Genomic DNA, 16,482 nt, shown 5'->3' with positions numbered 1-16,482 from the left:
TGGCCCAGCCGAGACACACAAGGCAGGTGGCAGAACAGCCCTTTATCAAGAATCACAGGATGAAATGAGGTCTCTGCAGTCGGGTCCCCCAGGTGTGGCTTCTGCCTCAGGTCTGTTTGTGGGCGAGGAGATGGGATCCCAGAGGGGGGGAGCCGGAGAGGCCCCTGACTGGCTGCTCGCCCACAGGGGCACAGCAAGGTCTCTGAGGCAGGAGCCCTAAGGCAGGACTGTTGCCACCTTGAGCCCCAGCCCCTCACATGAGCATGCAGCATGGCTTCTTGTCCACGGGGGCCTCCTCTATGGGGGCCGTGAGCTTGAGCAGGGGTGGGTCTGCATCAGGCCTCGGGCCGTGCTCAGGCTGGGGGGTCTCGGGGTCTGACGGCGGGCAGGACTCTGGGGCCTCTGGCCCCTCGGATGTGGGACGCTGCAGCTTAGCGGCAGCCCGCAGGCGCTTCAGCTCTGCCAGGGTGTGGTGGGCCTTGGCACCGCCCAGGGTGTCAGGAGCAGTGCCCTCCAGGGGGCCCAGCTGGTAGGAGACACTCCGGTCCAGCCTCTTGGAGTACAGGTGACGACCAGCAGGGCTGCCTGCTCGGCCATTGTGTGCCTTGGATGCCTCGGGGTCCTCCTGTGGGGATAGCGAGGCCATCAGGAGGGCTCTCTGCGCCCCTCCCTCGCCCTCCCGCTGGGCAGCAGCTGACCCCGGGCCTCTACCGGGCGCATGCGCACAGGGCCATGTGCCTGCCTGGCAGTGGGGCGGAGCTCACTTGGGAGGGTGGGGGCCGGAGCTCCGAGTCTGTCTGGCGGTCCTCGTCCTCCTCAGGCGGTTCCGGGCTGCCAGGCGGCGGCCGCTGCCACACGATGGCCTCTTGGGCGTGCTCCTTGCGGTAGAGGCTGGTGCGCTCGGTCAGGCTCACCCGCCTCACCACCTTCCTGGGAGAGAGCAGACTGAGGTGCGGGGGGAGCACCATCGCCCGCGGACTCTGCGGGGCGGGGGTGGGGGGGTCTCCGGCTGGCACCTGGGCCGCCTGCTGAGCTCAGCAGGGTAAAGCCGCGGCGGGCGCTTACCCGCGGCTGCCGGCGCTGGACGTGCGGCGGCGCAGCAGAGAGCGCTGGCGGCCTCGGGCACGCAGGAGCGCGTCGTGCTGGTGCTTCAGCTCCAGCAGTTTGGCCCGAACCTCCTCATCGCCGCACACATCTGGGGGGAAGTGGGCGGAGGCGTCAGGGGAGCCCTGGGCCTGGTCCCCTGCCCAGAGGTGGGGGGGCATGAGGAGGGTTTAGCTACCAGCTCACCAAGAGGCGTCTCATCCATCAGGGACTTCCCATTGAGATCGGCCCCATGTGCCACCAGCAGCTCCACCAGATGCACCTGTGCCAAGAGCCTGGGCTGCTGAAGGCCGTGGAGCTCGGGCCTGGCCGCACCCCAGCTGCCCCAGCACCAGGCTCACCTGTCCCCAGTAGGCGGCCGCGTGCAGTGGCTCCCAGCCGTCGCAGTCCTTGGCGCTCAGGCTGGCCTGGTGCTCCAGCAGCAGGGCAGCAGCCTCGCTGAAGCCGCTGGCAGCTGCGACGTGCAGCTGCAGGCAAACGGCCCAGCCCTGAGGCCCAGCCCGTCTCCCTCCGGCAGCAACCCCCCCCCCCGCCCCGGATCCCACACAGCTACATCCTCACCAGTGTGGCCCCATGGTCCCCAGGAGTGTCGAGGTCAGCCCCCAGCCTCAGCAGGCTCTGGATGTCCTCTATCATGTGCAGCTCCGGCAAAGCCCGGGCCCCCTCGATGCTGTCCTGGGTGATGCCTGCAGGGTAACCGGCTCACAGCTAGCACACCCACCCCCCCAGGCAGGCAGGTGGGGCGGGACTCACCACGGCTGGCCATGGCCGTCTCAAGGCAGTCCAGCGTCTGTTCATCCTCACACAAGTCGTAGGGCATGTTCCCGTCAGTGTTGACAGCCAAGAGGTCAGCGCCACTGCAGGAGGCGGACAGGGTGCTGGCCACAAGGCCCCTCCCAGAGGCTGTCCGTCTGCAAGCCCTCGGCCTAGAGCTGGGACATTGGGGCCAACGATGGGGAGGCCCGGGCCCCAGATGCCCTGGCCCCTGTCCTCAAGCCAGGTGGTGTCCTGCAGTGTCCACCTGTGTCTCCATGTTCTTGGGACTCACCTGCCCCCATGAAGGTGCACAGTGGGCCTGCCTGCCTGGGGCGAGTGGTGGTGCCGGGACTCTGGAGGCCCCAGGGAGCAGGTATGGGAGGAGGAGCACCCAGCAGAGCCCTCACAGAGGACAGAGCCCGAGTGGGAGGGGCCCAGAGCCCAGGGCGGTGCCCGCCGTGGAGACCAGGGGCTGGGGCTTGGGCTGCCCTGCGCACAACGCCTGCGGCCCCAGGACCGCTCTCCCCTACATACTGTGAACGCCCGCACCTCTCCCTGGACAACCTGAGCCCCTAACCATCCACCCCACTAGAGGGTCAAGGTCGAGGGACCACAGAAAGGGACCCCTGGGTCCTGGTGAAGCTGACCACCTGTGTGCTCACTGAGTTAGGTGGACAGCAGCCCTGTCCTGACCACGGTCCCGTTAAAGGTTCCCACGTCCTCCTTGCCTATTCTGCCCTCACCACCGACCAGACCCCGGGGTGGGGCGCATGGCAGGGGGCCAGCGCTGGAGGTTAGGGCGCGCCCTCGGGAGTCCCCAAACTCCTAGTGGCACCTGGCGGGAGGACACACAGGGGTGAGCAGCCAGGCGGGCACGTGACCACGCGTGCTCACTCCCTTGGGGCCGCGGCGTCTGCAGCGCGTGCCCAGGCCTTGCTGTCCGTGCCAGGACCCACGCGCAGCAAAGGCAAGTGGGGGCACGGGGCGCAGGCGCAGAGCCTAGGACGAGGGGCCTGGTTCTGCAAGGTCAGCCCTGCCGGCCCTGGTGGTCACAGCCCCACCCGGCGGAGGCGCACTTGCCACACTTGCTCCCAGTGGGCCCTACCGGGCAATGAGCAGCTCCACCAGGCGCAAGTGGCCACAGGTGGCTGCGGCATGCAGGGGTGTCCAGCACTCGCTGTCGCGGGCGTTGACGTCGGCCCCGGCCTCCAGGAGCTGCTGCACCATCTCCCGGAAGTCATCAATGCAGCTCTGCGAACAGGGCGGCCTGAGCACCAGCCCTGGCCAGCACCCTCCCCCACCGCGCTCGGCTGACCTGGTGCAGGGGCAAACGGGGCGGCCTGAGCACCAGCCCCGGCCAGCACCCTCCCCCCCGCTCGGCTGACCTGGTGCAGGGCGGTCAGGCCGTCCTCATTGGCCAGGTCAGGGCTGACTCCGCTCTCGAGGAACTGGCGGACTACAAGAAGGGGGAGGCGTGGTCAGTCCCGTACCTCAGGGCCATAGGCTGACTGGGGGGCTGCAGCCAGGGGAGCAGAGGGCGGGGAAAACGATGGCATGGGGGGCGCAGGAAGGGTGCCAGAGCCCAGGGCTCGGCCCGGCACTGGCATCCGGCTGCCTCCAGCCCCCAGCAGGACCCACCCCTCTCAAGCCATGGCACCCCAGCCCTCAGCCTTCCAGAACGAACCCCTCCTGTCTGAGAGCAGACCCTATTGGGCCCTTGACTGCCCCCCAAGCCCCTCCCATGCCTCACCCAGCACCCTGCACTGGCATTCCACTCCGTCCCCACACCCCTTCCCTGGTACCTGTAGCCGACTCCCTGCCCCTCTGTAGCCTGGACTGTGGGCCTGAGTCACCCCGGCCTGCTCCCTCCAGGGTCTCCCCATGAGCAGAGCTGGTCTCTGCCCTCACTGCTCTTCAGCAGTGCTAGCTTGTTCCAGGCTCTTGCCAAGGTCACTTGGGACCTCCGAGCACTCCTCAGCAATGCTCCACAGGCAGCAAGAGGACCCACCCTCCTTCCCACACTTCCCTGTGAGCCCTGGATTGTGGCACACCCAACCACGCCCTCCATGTCCTCTGCCTCCTGGCCCTCTGCACCCCAGGCTCTGCAGCAGACGCCCCAGCCCTGGAAGGGGGCAGAAGAGCCCGTAAGAGCCTCTCTGGGAGAGCAGAGGAGCCATGAGTGCGAAAGGGCGAGGAGTCTGCCCAAAGCTAAGCCCTGGCCTCAAGCCAGGAGGCAGAGCGGGGAGGACACCGAGCCGATGTGCCCAGGTGGCCATTCCCGGCCTCCTTTCCAGAGGCGGTGGCTCGGGGCCCAAGTAGGTGGTGGCCAGGACCCTCCTTACAAGAGGTGGAAGATTCCGGGCCACCCCAGCCCAGCAGAGCCGCCCCCTGGGCACCGCAGGCTCCTCGGAGCCGCACGCCTGACGCAGGGCCCCGCATGCTGCCCAGTCACCGCCACCGGGAGCCCACAGCTGAGGGAGCTGGGCCAGACCCCAGGTCCCCACGAGACGGCCTCACAAGGCCTGTGCCAGGCTGGCGGGGCCAGGGCTGCCGGCGGCGTACTGCCCTGGGGCCCGCCACACTCACCCTCCTCCAGGTCATTTCGGGCAGCAGCCTCCAGAAGGGTGACGCTGGCAGGGAAGAGGACCCGCTTCTGTGGCCCGCTGATGGCCGCCTCCCTCCTCGGCCGCTGCCTGTGGCCCTTCCTGCCCTGGGCCTCCTTCTCAGCCTGGGCCCACATCTTCACCTGCTGGGCACGGCGCTTCTGGGCATGCTTCAGCCGCTCCTGTGTACTCATCCTGCCCACCATGGGCATCTCGGCCAGGAGCTCCAGGTGCTCGGCCATGGCGGGGGCTGCCGGCCAGGGGGGCTGCTCGGGGCACCAGATGGGGGAGCAAGGGGGCCGGGCTGGGCCAGAGGGGTGGGGCAGCTGTCTGGACTGGCGCCCTCCGGGGCATGCCCTCGCAGAGGCTCCCTCGCAGAGGCTCGGTGCACTCTGCCCCTGGCAAGGCTGGGTCAGGAGGCTCCAGGCGGTGCCCAGACCCAGGCAGAAACACACGGCGTGGGAGGGCAGCTGAGCCTGTTCCCTAGAGCCCTGGCAGCACGGGCAGGGCCCCTCCCCGGGGTCAGGGTGCACAGCCTGGGGTAGCACCTGGCCACCCCAACAACAAAGCCACAGCTCCCTGACACCACGCCGAAGGGGGAGGGCAGGGTGGTGGGCAGGGGGCCCTGCTGTCCTAGAAGCGCCTTGCCCTCCAGACCTCAGGCGCCGGGCAGGGGCCTGGCAGCCGCCATGGCCGGGCCTGCCCTCCCCCTCCCTCCTCCCCTGCGTCTTCCAGGGTCACCGCCTCAGCCTAACGAGGGGGTGCGGCTGGAGGGCGGGCTCAGGAGAGGCCAGGACAGGGTGTGTGTGCTCGGAGCCCTGGGCTCCCAGACCTGGTGGGGCTGAGGCTCTGTGGCCGGGACCCGGAGCGCACCGAGCCTGGCAACGTCTTCGGGAGGCTGCGCCCTGTGGGGGAGCCCTGGGTGGGTGACCAGGCGGCTCCCACTGGCCTGAGGAGGAAGATAAAGCACATGAGGGCAGGCCCTAGGCCCACTGGAGCTGTAGTGAGCGCTGTCCCACAGGGTGCTGAGGGGCTGGGCCGGTGGCCGCCGGCTGAGGCGGGCCTTTGCTCTGGCGCTGACCCCCCCCCCCAGCGCTGGGCACCGGCCTCAGGAGTCATTCTCTGCAGCCTCTCAAGGCTCCAGGCTCTGGCCTGGTCCCCAAAGCACTGCTGACCTGTGTGTCCCCGGGCCTCAGGACTCCCTGCCTCTTGGCCACAGTGGGCCCAGCCGATCTTGACCAACAGACCAGCTCGTCACTACTCAGCATCTGGGCCTCTTCCTCCCTGGGCTTCCTGACCCAGCTAGTCAGAGCCCAGCCGCCCTGGCTTGGATCTGTTGGGACAGGCAGGCAGCTTGGCTGGAGCATGGCCCCGTGGAACCCGCCATGACCTGTCCAGCCCAGAGCCCCTGGTGTGCTCGGCGGCATGGTCACAGGCCACGCCCAGGAGGCCCTGGCTGTATTCCGCACCGAAGGTGTCGCCTGCAGCTCAGCAGGAGTCCCTACTCTCACCCGGCCGGGCCTTGTGGTCACGGAGACACTGACCCGGCCTCTGTCCAGGCTCATATTCGGGGCCCTCAGTGAGTGCCTGGCCTTGGAGGCTCCCTGGGGGCGAGTGGGCTTGGGGACCAACAACACTCCTGCACCAGGAAGGCTGTCCCCGGCTGGCCACCACTGCAGACTGCTGGGGTCAGGGCAGACACTGTCCAGACTCCCTGCCCGGGCCCCAAGCCCTGCCTTTGCCCTCTGGGCACAGCTTCCCTTGGTGGAGACAGATGGGGGTCCAGATCCTGCAGGCACCCCACCAGCTCCCAGAGCACACCTAGGGGGTGGCCGAGCTCTCACGCCCTCTGAAAGACTCTCCTTCCCTGCTGGCCTCTCACAGCTCCCCTCATGCCCCTCCCTGCCAGAGAGCTAGAACCCCCAAACACACCCTCACTCACGAGGCTGCGAAGTGGGATTCACAGCCTGCCATTAGTCTTGGGAGCTACCTGGGAAGCTGACCCAACAAATGAGGGCCAAGGAGGGGCGCAGAGTGCCCCCTGCCGGCCAGCCTACAGCCGCGGGAGGCGGAGGACCACGGGGCAGACCACCCCCAGCTGTCCCACTGCAGGCCAAGGCTCCCAGCGGAGTGGGCTCGCAGGACCCCGGAACCGGCCCCACTGCTCCAAAATGGGCCCCAGCATCAGAGCCACTGCCCGACTTTATTAAGTTTAATGAGATTTGGGGGATGCCACCCACCCCGCCCTTTCATAGGAGGAAAGGGACCCAGTGATCACGTCCTACAGAAAACAACCCGAAGCAGTGACCAGCTTCCCAAATCGAGCATATTCGTTCTCTGGTTTTCTCATTCTGCGGGCATCTGCGAAATTCTCCACAGAGCAGGACCTGGAGGGCCTCGCTGCCCCCACCTGCACCCACCGCCCTGGCTCCAGTTTGAGGACAGGGCACAGGGCTGAGGCTGCACACCTGGCTCCTGCTGGCCCCCAACACCCGGGGCCGCACACTCCTCAGGCCAACCCTGCTGGGCCACCCTCCAGAGGGCCCAGACTCTCTCCGGCCCCTTTGACTGCATGCCTTGCTGGGGGCCACCTGGAGACTGTCTCTGGGGGCCCTGGGCAGCCTGACTACCTCCTCTGAGAGAAAGGAGGTACCCAAGGCAGCCCCAGGGAGGCCCCGGACCCACTGCAGCCCAGGGCCCAGGGCATGGCCCCCCAGTACGAGCCCTGAGCCGGCATGTCCCCAGACCCCGAACCTGCCTGCTGCCGTCACCGAGCCTCACTCAGCCCCCTCCTCCCAGCCCCAACACCCAAACTGCCCCCCAGCTAGGCCAGCTCCATGGAGTGGCTACCACGCCACCCAGGCCGAGGGGGCGCTAAACAGGCCAGCTCCTGCCTCTGCCCACAGACCCGCCCCCGAGCCCCGCTGGAACATCAAGAGGAAGATCTGGGCGACTCCTTCCAGCCCCCAGCCCTATGCCCAGGCCAGCTGCACACAAGTGTGGGACCAAGTGGGAGGAGCCTCCTGGGAGGACGGTGGCCGCTGCTCCCCACCCTCTTCGCCAGCACCACCGGGCCTCCCCGAAGACTGTGCCGGGCGTACTGCCGGACCCCTGGCCTTTGGGACAAGCGCCCAGGGCCCAGACCAGCGCCCGGTGCAGACAGATCCCTGCCGGCCCGTCTCAGGGGCGCCCTCCAAGCCTACCGCTGCGGCCCTCCCCCGACAGGTCCGTCATCGCCCCCACTTGGGGGAAACTGAGGCTGCCCCTAAGTGCAGTCCTGTTAAACACTCTGCCATGCTGCCTCTCGTGCCTGCTGCCCAGCATCGGTGTGTGACTCAGAGAGGAGGGCAGGGGTGGCACCTTCCTCCCAGAGACAGGGGCCTCGCTTTGTTCAGAGACGGGGAGACGAAGGGGCAGGAGGCCCAGCGCCCACCCACGCTCCCTGGAGGAGGACCCTGTAACTTGCCATCAAAAGAGCTGGTGTTACCTGTGGCATCGCTATAATTTCAAAATGTGGGCGACTCCCCAGATGCCGCTCACTCCAGGAAAAGCACAGCGTGTGCGGCATTCTGCGGACACAGACACGGCACCCGTGGCTGTAGGGGAGGGGCTCCGACACGTCCCACGGGGACCCCGGGGTGGCGCTGACTGCCCTGTTACGAGGGGGGTCTGGGCATGGGGAGGGGACTGCCACGCGGACCCCGCCGCAGCCAGGCCACCAGGGACACGCTGAACCTCGCCCGAAGGCCGAGCCAGAGCCTCTGCCCCTGGCACGGCTCGGCTGCGACAACGGCCTTGGCCGCAGCCCGTGAGCCCTCAGGCGCGAGCGCCCACAGCGACTCCCAGGGCAGGCGAAGGTCGGAGGCCACGGGCGCTGCGTGTTCCCGCCTGCCTGCCTACGAGGGCATAGCTGGTGCAGGGCACACTCCTGCCCGTCTCCTCGGCCTCGTGTGGCACCTAGAAGGGGCCCCGGTCAGTGTCTGAAGGGCTGAGGGGCCCCGCCAGGCGCAGCTCAGTGGGCCGAGGGGTGGACATCCTACTCCGCCGGAGACTCCGACACGAGCGCAGCAGCGGCCCCGACCCAGGCGGGCAGGGCCTGCGCCTCCCGTCACCCGGCCGCGGGGCGAGGACAGGGGCGGGGGACGAGGGGGGACGCGAGGACGCGCCCCGCCCTCACCAGGGGAGCAAGACACGCGCCAGCGCGCCAGGTGAGGCACGCGGTGGGCGGCTCTGGGGCAGCCTCTGCGCCAGACCCGGGGTGGGAGAGCGGCCCACGGCGGGGCCACGGCAGGCTCTCCCCACAAGCCCAGAGGGCAGCCAGGTGGGGGCGGGGTCCCAGGGCGCGAGGCCGCTGGGTGGGAGGCCATGGGAACAGCAGCTCAGGTGCTGCCGTGGGCACAGAGCAGCCATCCTCAGGGTGCACTCGCCTGCCCCCAGCAGGCCTGTCCTAGAATATTCCAGAAGCTAATTCCACAGTACCAACAGGCCCCTCGCCGCTGCACCTTATGACAGAAAACACTGGAAAGGACCCACGTCTGACCAAACGAGGCCCTGCGGCTGCATAGGACGCCTCCGGTGCCCCACCACGGACGGCCACCGAGCAGCGGGGTTCGCTCAGTGACAGGAGGGAACAGAATCCAAGTCGTGCTACTTTTTATAGAAGAAAGGGATAAAATAAGAATGCACGTCTGAACCTATAAAAAAAAACGTGAGGAAGATACATGAGAAGTAAGAAAAGTCATTGCCGGGGAGGCGGGTGAACAGGGGACGTGCACTTCGGGTCATTTCTGATGACTTTTGGGCCCAGCGAAGGTCAGCCTCTTCGAAAGCACATGATGTGCTGTTTCGGGAGAGGCAGCATGCACACCTGTTGGCCGTCCAGGGCGCCTTCTGCCAAGGAGGCCAGCAGGCCTGGGGCCAGCGGCTCCCACACAAATGAGGGGCGTGGTCAGACCGGGCGCTGGGGGCCTCGCAGGACATGCTGAGGCCTACACACCCCGCCAGCGGGGAACGGACAGGAGAGGGCGGAGCGGTAAGACGAGGCTGGCTCAGTACCGTCCGGGGCGAGCCAGGGCCAAGAGGCCCAGAAGTGAGTGTCCGGGAGCCAGTGGTCAGCGGAGGTGAGAGAGGAAGACCAGGTGGAGGGGGACGGGCGGGCCATGCAGGGCCACGAGGGACGCACGGCAGGCGCCGCCTGCAGAAGCTGGGAAGGGCCCCGCCTCTGTCCTCGCGCCGCGCTCACTCCAGACGCGCCCCAGACGTGGCCAGGAGAAAGAGAGAAGCCGCGGGGCACAAGAAGGGAGCTGGAGGGTCCCTTGTGGGAGCCCGGCACAGAGGAGCCGTGCTCAGCTTGACCAACGTCCAAAACCGAAAAGAAAGCTGATAAATCTGATGATGCACGAGTTTCAAAATGTCTGCACGACCAGAAAACGACCAGACCCACGAGGTCAGAGACAGGCCGTCGACGGGGCAAGGACGTTCACAGTGAAGGCGACCGGGCGGCCCTTGGGGCACCGGCAACGCGGCAAAGGGCGAGGCCGTTCGCGGAACAGAGGACACAGGTGCCGGCGAAAGCGCCGGGACAGACACTCGCCTCCCTAATGTCAGCACATGCGAATTACGAGGAGGGCGCACGTGGGCCGCGAGCCTGGGCGGCACATGTGGCTGGACCAGAGACCCCGGCCTCAGACGCGACACGCCGCCAGGCGCTGCCCTGCAGGTGTGCCGCGCAGGTGCCCCTTCTCAGAGGAAGGCGCCCGTTTGGTCCTTTTAAGAGAAAAGGGGTCAGGAGGTGATCTGACTCAGCAGAAGCCCCCATGGGGCCTCCTGTGGAAGGGGTGTCTTGGGGCCTCCATCCTCAGAACCCGGCTGACCAGGGAAGGCGGTGAGGCGGGCCCGAGAGGCTGCACAGTGCTCCTGAAACCCGCCCCCAGAGGTGGCTGCGCCCCCGCCCCGCCCACCCACGTCTAAGTCTGGTCCTTCGAGGCCTCCACTGTCCCTTTCCACCAGCCTTGTAGGGGGCTGCTTTCTGTCTGCCCACCTTGCCCCCTGGAAGTGGGGTGCCCACCCTGCCCCTCGCTATGGCTTGAGTCCTCTCTCCCCGGGAGCCCAAGCTGACGCAAGCCATGGGCTGCACCCACCGTCCAGGCCAGCCCCTGCTGTGGGCATCTCTCCCGCCACGGCGTCGGGTCTGAATTCCAGGGGGCCTCACGTTCGCATGGACCACCCTTCACCCCCCTGCCCCTCAGCCTTGACCGCTCCCTGCCAGTGACCTCATCCTCTGTCCCAACCACGCTCTAAGCCCTGTTGCCTCTAGCAGGTCTTCCCCCCATCCCCTTCTCTGCCCCTCGCCCCTTCCCGCCTGCTCCGGCACTCGAGGGGTCCCCACGCGGTCTTGTCGATCACCGCCTGCTCTCCGGCCCCTATGTATCACAACTGCCCAGACTCCGGACACGCCAGCAGAGCCGCTGGTGGGCGGCCGCCGTCAGACCAGCCTGAGCCCCAGGCAGCCCTGACGCTCACGGAAACCGCACGGCGCCCTTGCCTCCTCCTGGTCCTGACGCCAAGCGCTGAGGGCTCCTGAGAAGACCGAAGCCATCAGCACAGGATGTACGCCTCCCTGAACAAGCCGCCTGCCACCGAGCCACCCCGGGGCCGCCGTGCCCCTTCCGCCCCACCAGCAGACCCATGCCCACTCCCACCGCTGGACGCCCTCCCTCCTTCGGGCCCTCCCCGTCAGCACGGTGACTGTCCTAACCGAGGGGAACACAGCAAGCGCCGGTGAGCCGGGGCCTGTGCTGCCACTACTGTCCCTAGCGCACTGAAGGTTCTGGCCAGTGCCACTGAGCAAAGGACAAAGAGGAGTCGGGACAGGAAGGGCAGAAAAACTCGCGGCGCGCAAATGACATGCCGTGTATGACAAACACCCAAGGGACCTCGCAGAAAATTACGAGAAAGAGCGACACTGGTGGATACGAGGTTAGCGCACGAAACCAACCACGTTTATCAATTCTAGCAGCAGTCAGGGTCCTGACGATACGCCTAACAGCAAGCATGGCAGTGCCCAAGCACCACAGTCTGGGAGCGAATGTCACAAACGAGGGCCAGACCCGAGTCCGGCCTGCAGATGACACGGACCTGGCTGATGACCCCAACTGCAGCCACAGGGGACCCTGAAGCAGGACGGCCCAGCTCAGCCATGTTTTAACCCTGACCCACAGCAAGTGTGAGATAATAAATGTTGTTTTAAGCCGTTCTCTTTCAGCGTGATTTGTTACACAGCAACAGACGATAGAGACGTCAACGAATGGACGTGTGCGCCACGTCAACGAATGGACGTGTGCGCCACGTTCCAGGTTGTTAAAATGTCCTTTTTAACGATCCAGTTGGAATCCCAGGAAGCCTCTTTGTAGAAATCGACGAGCTAATTCTAAAATTTATGTAGAACTGTATACTATCTTGAAGAGCCCAAATGACTTAAAAAGAGAAACCAAGTTGGAGAATTCACAGTACTTGACCTCGAGACTTAAAGTTACAGCAATCGAATCTGTGTGATGTTAGCATAAGATCAATGACTAAAACAGACTCCAGAAGCAGACTCACACACACACTGTTGGCTGATTTCCTACAGGGCGCTAAGGTGATACGAGGGGGCAGGACGGCCTTCGGGACACGGTGCTGGGGTGACTGGGCCCCCACATGGAAGACGATGGTCCTTCACCACGAGAAAAGCCGGCAAACCGGACTTCGCCCCATCGAAAGCACCTGCTGCAGGAGACGCTGGTGGAAACTCAGAGGCCGGCATAGACGACTGAGCACCGCACGGACACCCGCCCGAATCCACGAGGCGCTCTTACGAGTTGGTAAGGCAAACAAGCCATTTTTTAAGGGTGGAAGATCTGAACATACACTTCACAAAGATACACAAATGGCCAGCAAAATAAGCCCATGAAAAGTCACTCCACATCCGAGAGTGATAAAGCACAAGTCCACACGCAGATCAGGGGTCCTGAGTGCTCAGAGCGGCTTTCTTTATTCACAATGGTCCCAACAGGAGAGAGCTGAAATGCCCCCGACAGGTGTGTGCGCAGGCTAGCTGGAGGGACACCCACACTCCGGAATACCAAACCACACAGGAAAGACGGCCGCCCCTGAATTTCTAGAATGCTTTCCAGTGAAAGCGGTCAGACACAAAAGTGTTCGTTCACGTGACCTCACTCGAGCGAAATGCTGAGACACTGAATCCACAGAAGCAGGAAGCGGACAAGGGTGCCCGGGGCCAGGTGCAGGGAGGGCTGACCGGGGGCAGAGGGGACTCTCGGGGCGACAGAAAGGCTCTACATCTGACTCTGGTGTTCACCAGGATGCACACATCTATCAAAATCCACCATACTGTACTCTTAAAATAGGGACGTTGTATCTCAATAATGTAAACAACAGGAGTATACGATTCCAAAGTATTGCCCTGGTCCCCAAACCGTGCATGGCCAAGCCTGCTTCCACGCCATCTCCCTGCCGGAGTCCCGCCCCACTGTCCACTCAGCGGCTTCCTGCCCCTGGGGACCCCCCACGACGGGCCGGTGGGGGCATCGGCCACTCCCTGCCCTCCTCTGCCTCAGTTTCCGCACCTGCCAATGTGATGGTAACAGCACTTCCCTTTCAGGCTCTCGCGAGGCTTCAAGGGGTTAGACACGGGGCCTCTCTGGCGTCTGGAATAGGTGTTGGCCAGCAGTTTACAGCCTGCCGTCTACTTTCGTGTGGCCTGTGAGCAAACAACGGCTTTCATGTGTTTTAATTATTGAGTTTCATGTGTTTTAATTATTGAGGGAATAATGGCCGAACTCTTGTGACACATAAAAATGACATAAAATTCAAATGTCGGAACAGAGCGTTCACTTACAGACGGCCTGTGGGTGCCTGTTCACAAAACGGCAGAGCTGCGTGGCTGCGGCAGGAACCACGTGGCCTGCAGAGCCTGACAGTTACTTGTGGCCCTGCGCAGGACGTGTGTGGCCCTGTCCCCTGCCCCACCACTCCCACCTGGCATGTGCCGCTCCTTCGGTGCAGACAGCCCTCCCACCGGCTCCCAGGACAGCGCGCTCCTTGGAACGCAGCGATGCCGGCCGCAGTCTACATGTGGCTTCCCAGGGGGTCTTTTGTAGTCACCCTGCCACTCTCCATCTCTCTACCCTATTTTAATGTTCGATAAACCATGTGTCCTGAGAGCCGGGCCCCGAGCCTGACTTGCAAGAGGCAGTCAGTAACTGGGGGGATGGGGGGGTCGCACAAGGTAACACGGGAGACTGAGTTGGTGGCTGAGCTGCTCAGCGGAAAGGTGTCAGGGCGCAGCACTGAGTGGCAGCCGGTCCAGTGGGGACAGTGGGGAGGCTCTGCACAAGGCTGACCCTGCCTCTGGTCCTGGAGGCTCCCTGGGGGTCACCTTCATGCACACCATTCTCACCTCCTTCCAAAATGGGAGCAGGTTCTAGAAACTTATAGAACATGTCACACAAAATCAGCGAAACAGCAAGAGCCAGATGGAAGGACGGCTGAGGTCACGGGAATCGGGCACGGCGAGAAAGGCCGAACGGGGCAGGGCTCGCGCCCCTCCAAGCCCCCGGTGGCCACGCCACTGGGCTGTCTGCGCCCGCCCTGCAGCCGGTCACGCCGCCTGAGGCCAGCGCTCTGGCTCTCAGCTCCACGCCGTCCAAGCTGACCCCAATCCCTTCGGCTCCTTCGCAGCAGGACTGCGGCCCCACCGCCCATGCCCTCCTCCACCCGCACCCTCTGACCAGCCTGTGTTTGTTACGGGTGCCAAGGAAAGACGAAGCCCAGAATCCAATCCCACCATCAGGCCTCATGCGTCCTCCTCCTCAGATCACCCCTCCCTGCTCGCGGACTCTGTAGAGCCCCACGTCTCCATCCTCTGGCCCGTTCTCGGCCGACACCACAGAGCCTGGAGGGGTGGGGGTGGATTTGCTCTCTCCCTTCCACCACCCACAGGGGTTCAGTGTGGCGCAGTGACCGCTTGGGTCAGGGGACAGAAGAGGGGCTAGTGCAGAGACTGGCGCATGTGACCCTGAACCCAGTGAGGAAGGGCTCGCGGAGGAGCAAACAAGAGTCAGATTGTACCTCAGGTCACGCTCTCTGGCTGAGGTGAGAAGGGTGAAGGGACAGGCCTGGCGGAGCCGAGAAGACAGGCCGGGGCAGCTGCTGCAGCCTGGCTGTCTGGCCGAGGAGGGGCGGGAAAGCCGGGGTCGGGGTTTTGAGAGAGCTGGAAGTGAGGGAAGAGCCTGGAACTACCACCCAGACGTCTGCTCTGGTTACCAGGCGGGCTGTGACAGAGGCACGGCGCGCTGGGGCGCCCAGGGCTCGCCTGAGACGCAGGTTCCCGAAGCGCACACAGTGGGACCCAGTGGGACCAGAGATGCAGAAACCCCTGGGACGCAGACCCCACTGTTGAGCCCACAGACACAAGAGCCCCCTTCCAAGGTGCCAGCCAGCTAGGCACACCCCAGGCCGGTGAGAGATGGGCCAGTGGAGAGCCAGGCGAGGAGCCGCTGCGGACAGCGAGGGCCTGCCCGCGCTTCTCCTCCCCATGTGGCTCTGCGCAGGGGCAGCTGACCGCTTCCATCACAGGAGGGGCAAGGAGCTGGACTCTGCACAGGCGCCTCCAAGCAGCTAGCAGCCCCTGAGGACACTTGGCCCCGGTCTGGGGTCCCTTGGTGCCCTCCAGAGTGGACTACGTGGCAGAGCTCGGTCATGAGGCTTCTTCAGACTTCCCTCGGAAAAACCCAACCCCACCAGAGAGGCTGTGGGGGCGCACATGCCCAGGAAGGCTCGCTGCTGGGCCAAGACAGACATTAAGAGTCCTGGGGTGCCCCCATGGCCAGTTGCACCCCAACTTAAAGGCCCAGGGAGAAAAGGCAGGCTCAGAGCTTTGGAGAGGGCTGGCCTTTGGAATGCCTCCGTACATGCTTCCCCTCTGCAGCCCTGGGGAGTGATCCCACAGTCACCATAGCCTTCAGCCAGGGCAGCAAGAGTCCAAACCACCCAAGGGAACGCCCTGCACAGAACAAGGCCGGGCGTGTAACACCCCACTTAGTACTTCTCATCCGGATCCCCATCTGTGAGGTGCCCAGGACCCCTACACTACAAGTGAGGCCACTGGGCGCCTGCAAGTTTAAGAGACTTGCCACAGAGAGGCTCCAGGTTCTCCTCCGACCCCCTCCACAGCCCAGGCAAAGCCTGAACGTCCTGCCGAAAAGTAGATAATCCTGGTGCTTCCGCCTGACCCATAAGCTGCAAGAATGCAAACCATGCCACGCCGGGAAAGGCCCTTCCTTCTCCTGGCCTTCTGGCCTGTCACTTCTGAAGCCAGTCCTGGAGAGACTTCTGCTCTGGCCTCCCTGTGCCAGCCAGGTACGGTCTCCTAAGGACACCCCACCTGGGCCCCGCCTCCGCCCCCTCAGCTGGTCTCTGAGTCGGCTTTTTCCCTCTCAGTTCAGCTCCGCCTCCTCGCTCCCCGCTCCCCGCTCCCCGGGGCCCGGCCTCCCGGCTGCTCCGGGTCTCATCGCCCCGCTTCCCCCGGGGCCTGGCTTCCCCGATCCCCCCCGGGGCCCAGCCGCCCCGATCCCCCCCGGGGCCCCGCCTCCGCGGTCCCCCCGGGGCCCGACCGCCCCGATCCCCCCGGGGCCCGGCCGCCCGATCCCCCCCGGGGCCCCGCCTCCGCGGTCCCCCCGGGGCCCGACCTCCCCGATCCCCCCGGGGCCCGGCCGCCCCGATCCCCCCGGGGCCCGGCCTTCTTCCCTCCGCAGGCCCCGGAAGTCCGAGCCTCACCTTCCGCCTCGGGCAGTCGATCGGATCCGGTCCACCGGTCAGTCAGCTCGGCGCTCCTCGGAGCGCCGGAGGGGCGGGCCCCGCGCCTGGCCCTTGCCATGGCAACGCTACACTTCCGGCCCGCGCGGCCCAGAGCCGGAAGCCGCGGCGCCCCGTGGGAGCCGGGGGCGGGGTCGCGCGG

The 16,482-nt window shown here is 65.5% G+C and overlaps 1 protein-coding gene across 7 annotated transcripts; it reads right to left on the bottom strand.

The window, feature by feature from the left end:
• Positions 1-27: 27 nt before the first annotated feature.
• PPP1R16A (protein phosphatase 1 regulatory subunit 16A) lies at positions 28-16,406 on the bottom strand. Of its 7 annotated transcripts, XM_036233213.1 has the most exons (12): positions 14,595-16,048; positions 7,951-13,224; positions 4,447-5,412; positions 3,246-3,316; positions 2,966-3,111; positions 1,858-1,961; positions 1,666-1,790; positions 1,446-1,571; positions 1,291-1,366; positions 1,066-1,195; positions 765-930; positions 28-625 (listed from the first exon to the last, which is right to left on the bottom strand). In XM_036233213.1, exons 3-12 carry the CDS (start codon positions 4,703-4,705, stop codon positions 254-256), a joined length of 1,575 nt encoding a protein of 524 aa, XP_036089106.1. In that variant the 5' UTR covers positions 4,706-5,412; positions 7,951-13,224; positions 14,595-16,048; the 3' UTR covers positions 28-253. The 7 variants fall into 7 exon arrangements, with proteins under 7 accessions (XP_036089106.1, XP_015987371.2, XP_015987372.2 ...); XM_016131885.2 differs by lacking the exons at positions 7,951-13,224; positions 14,595-16,048 and adding an exon at positions 16,302-16,406; XM_016131886.2 differs by having other exon boundaries at positions 7,951-16,048.
• Positions 16,407-16,482: the final 76 nt, after the last annotated feature.

This window comes from Rousettus aegyptiacus, unplaced genomic scaffold (assembly GCF_014176215.1).
Source record: "Rousettus aegyptiacus isolate mRouAeg1 unplaced genomic scaffold, mRouAeg1.p scaffold_m13_p_15, whole genome shotgun sequence".
In the NCBI taxonomy this organism is placed as follows: Eukaryota; Metazoa; Chordata; class Mammalia; order Chiroptera; family Pteropodidae; genus Rousettus; species Rousettus aegyptiacus.
Note: the sequence above shows the minus strand (reverse complement) of the source record. Positions and strands in the feature narration are given on the sequence as shown.

Coding starts and splice junctions, on each gene's coding strand:
- PPP1R16A (XM_016131885.2), bottom strand. CDS start 4,705: ATGGCCGAGCACCTGGAGCTCCTGGCCGAGATGCCCATGGTGGGCAGG. Junction 3,317..4,446: donor CCGAAATGACCTGGAGGAGG/GTGAGTGTGGCG, acceptor CCCTTCTTGTAG/TCCGCCAGTTCCTCGAGAGC. Junction 1,962..2,965: donor GTGGAGCTGCTCATTGCCCG/GTAGGGCCCACT, acceptor CGCCTCCTGCAG/TGGCGCTGACCTCTTGGCTG.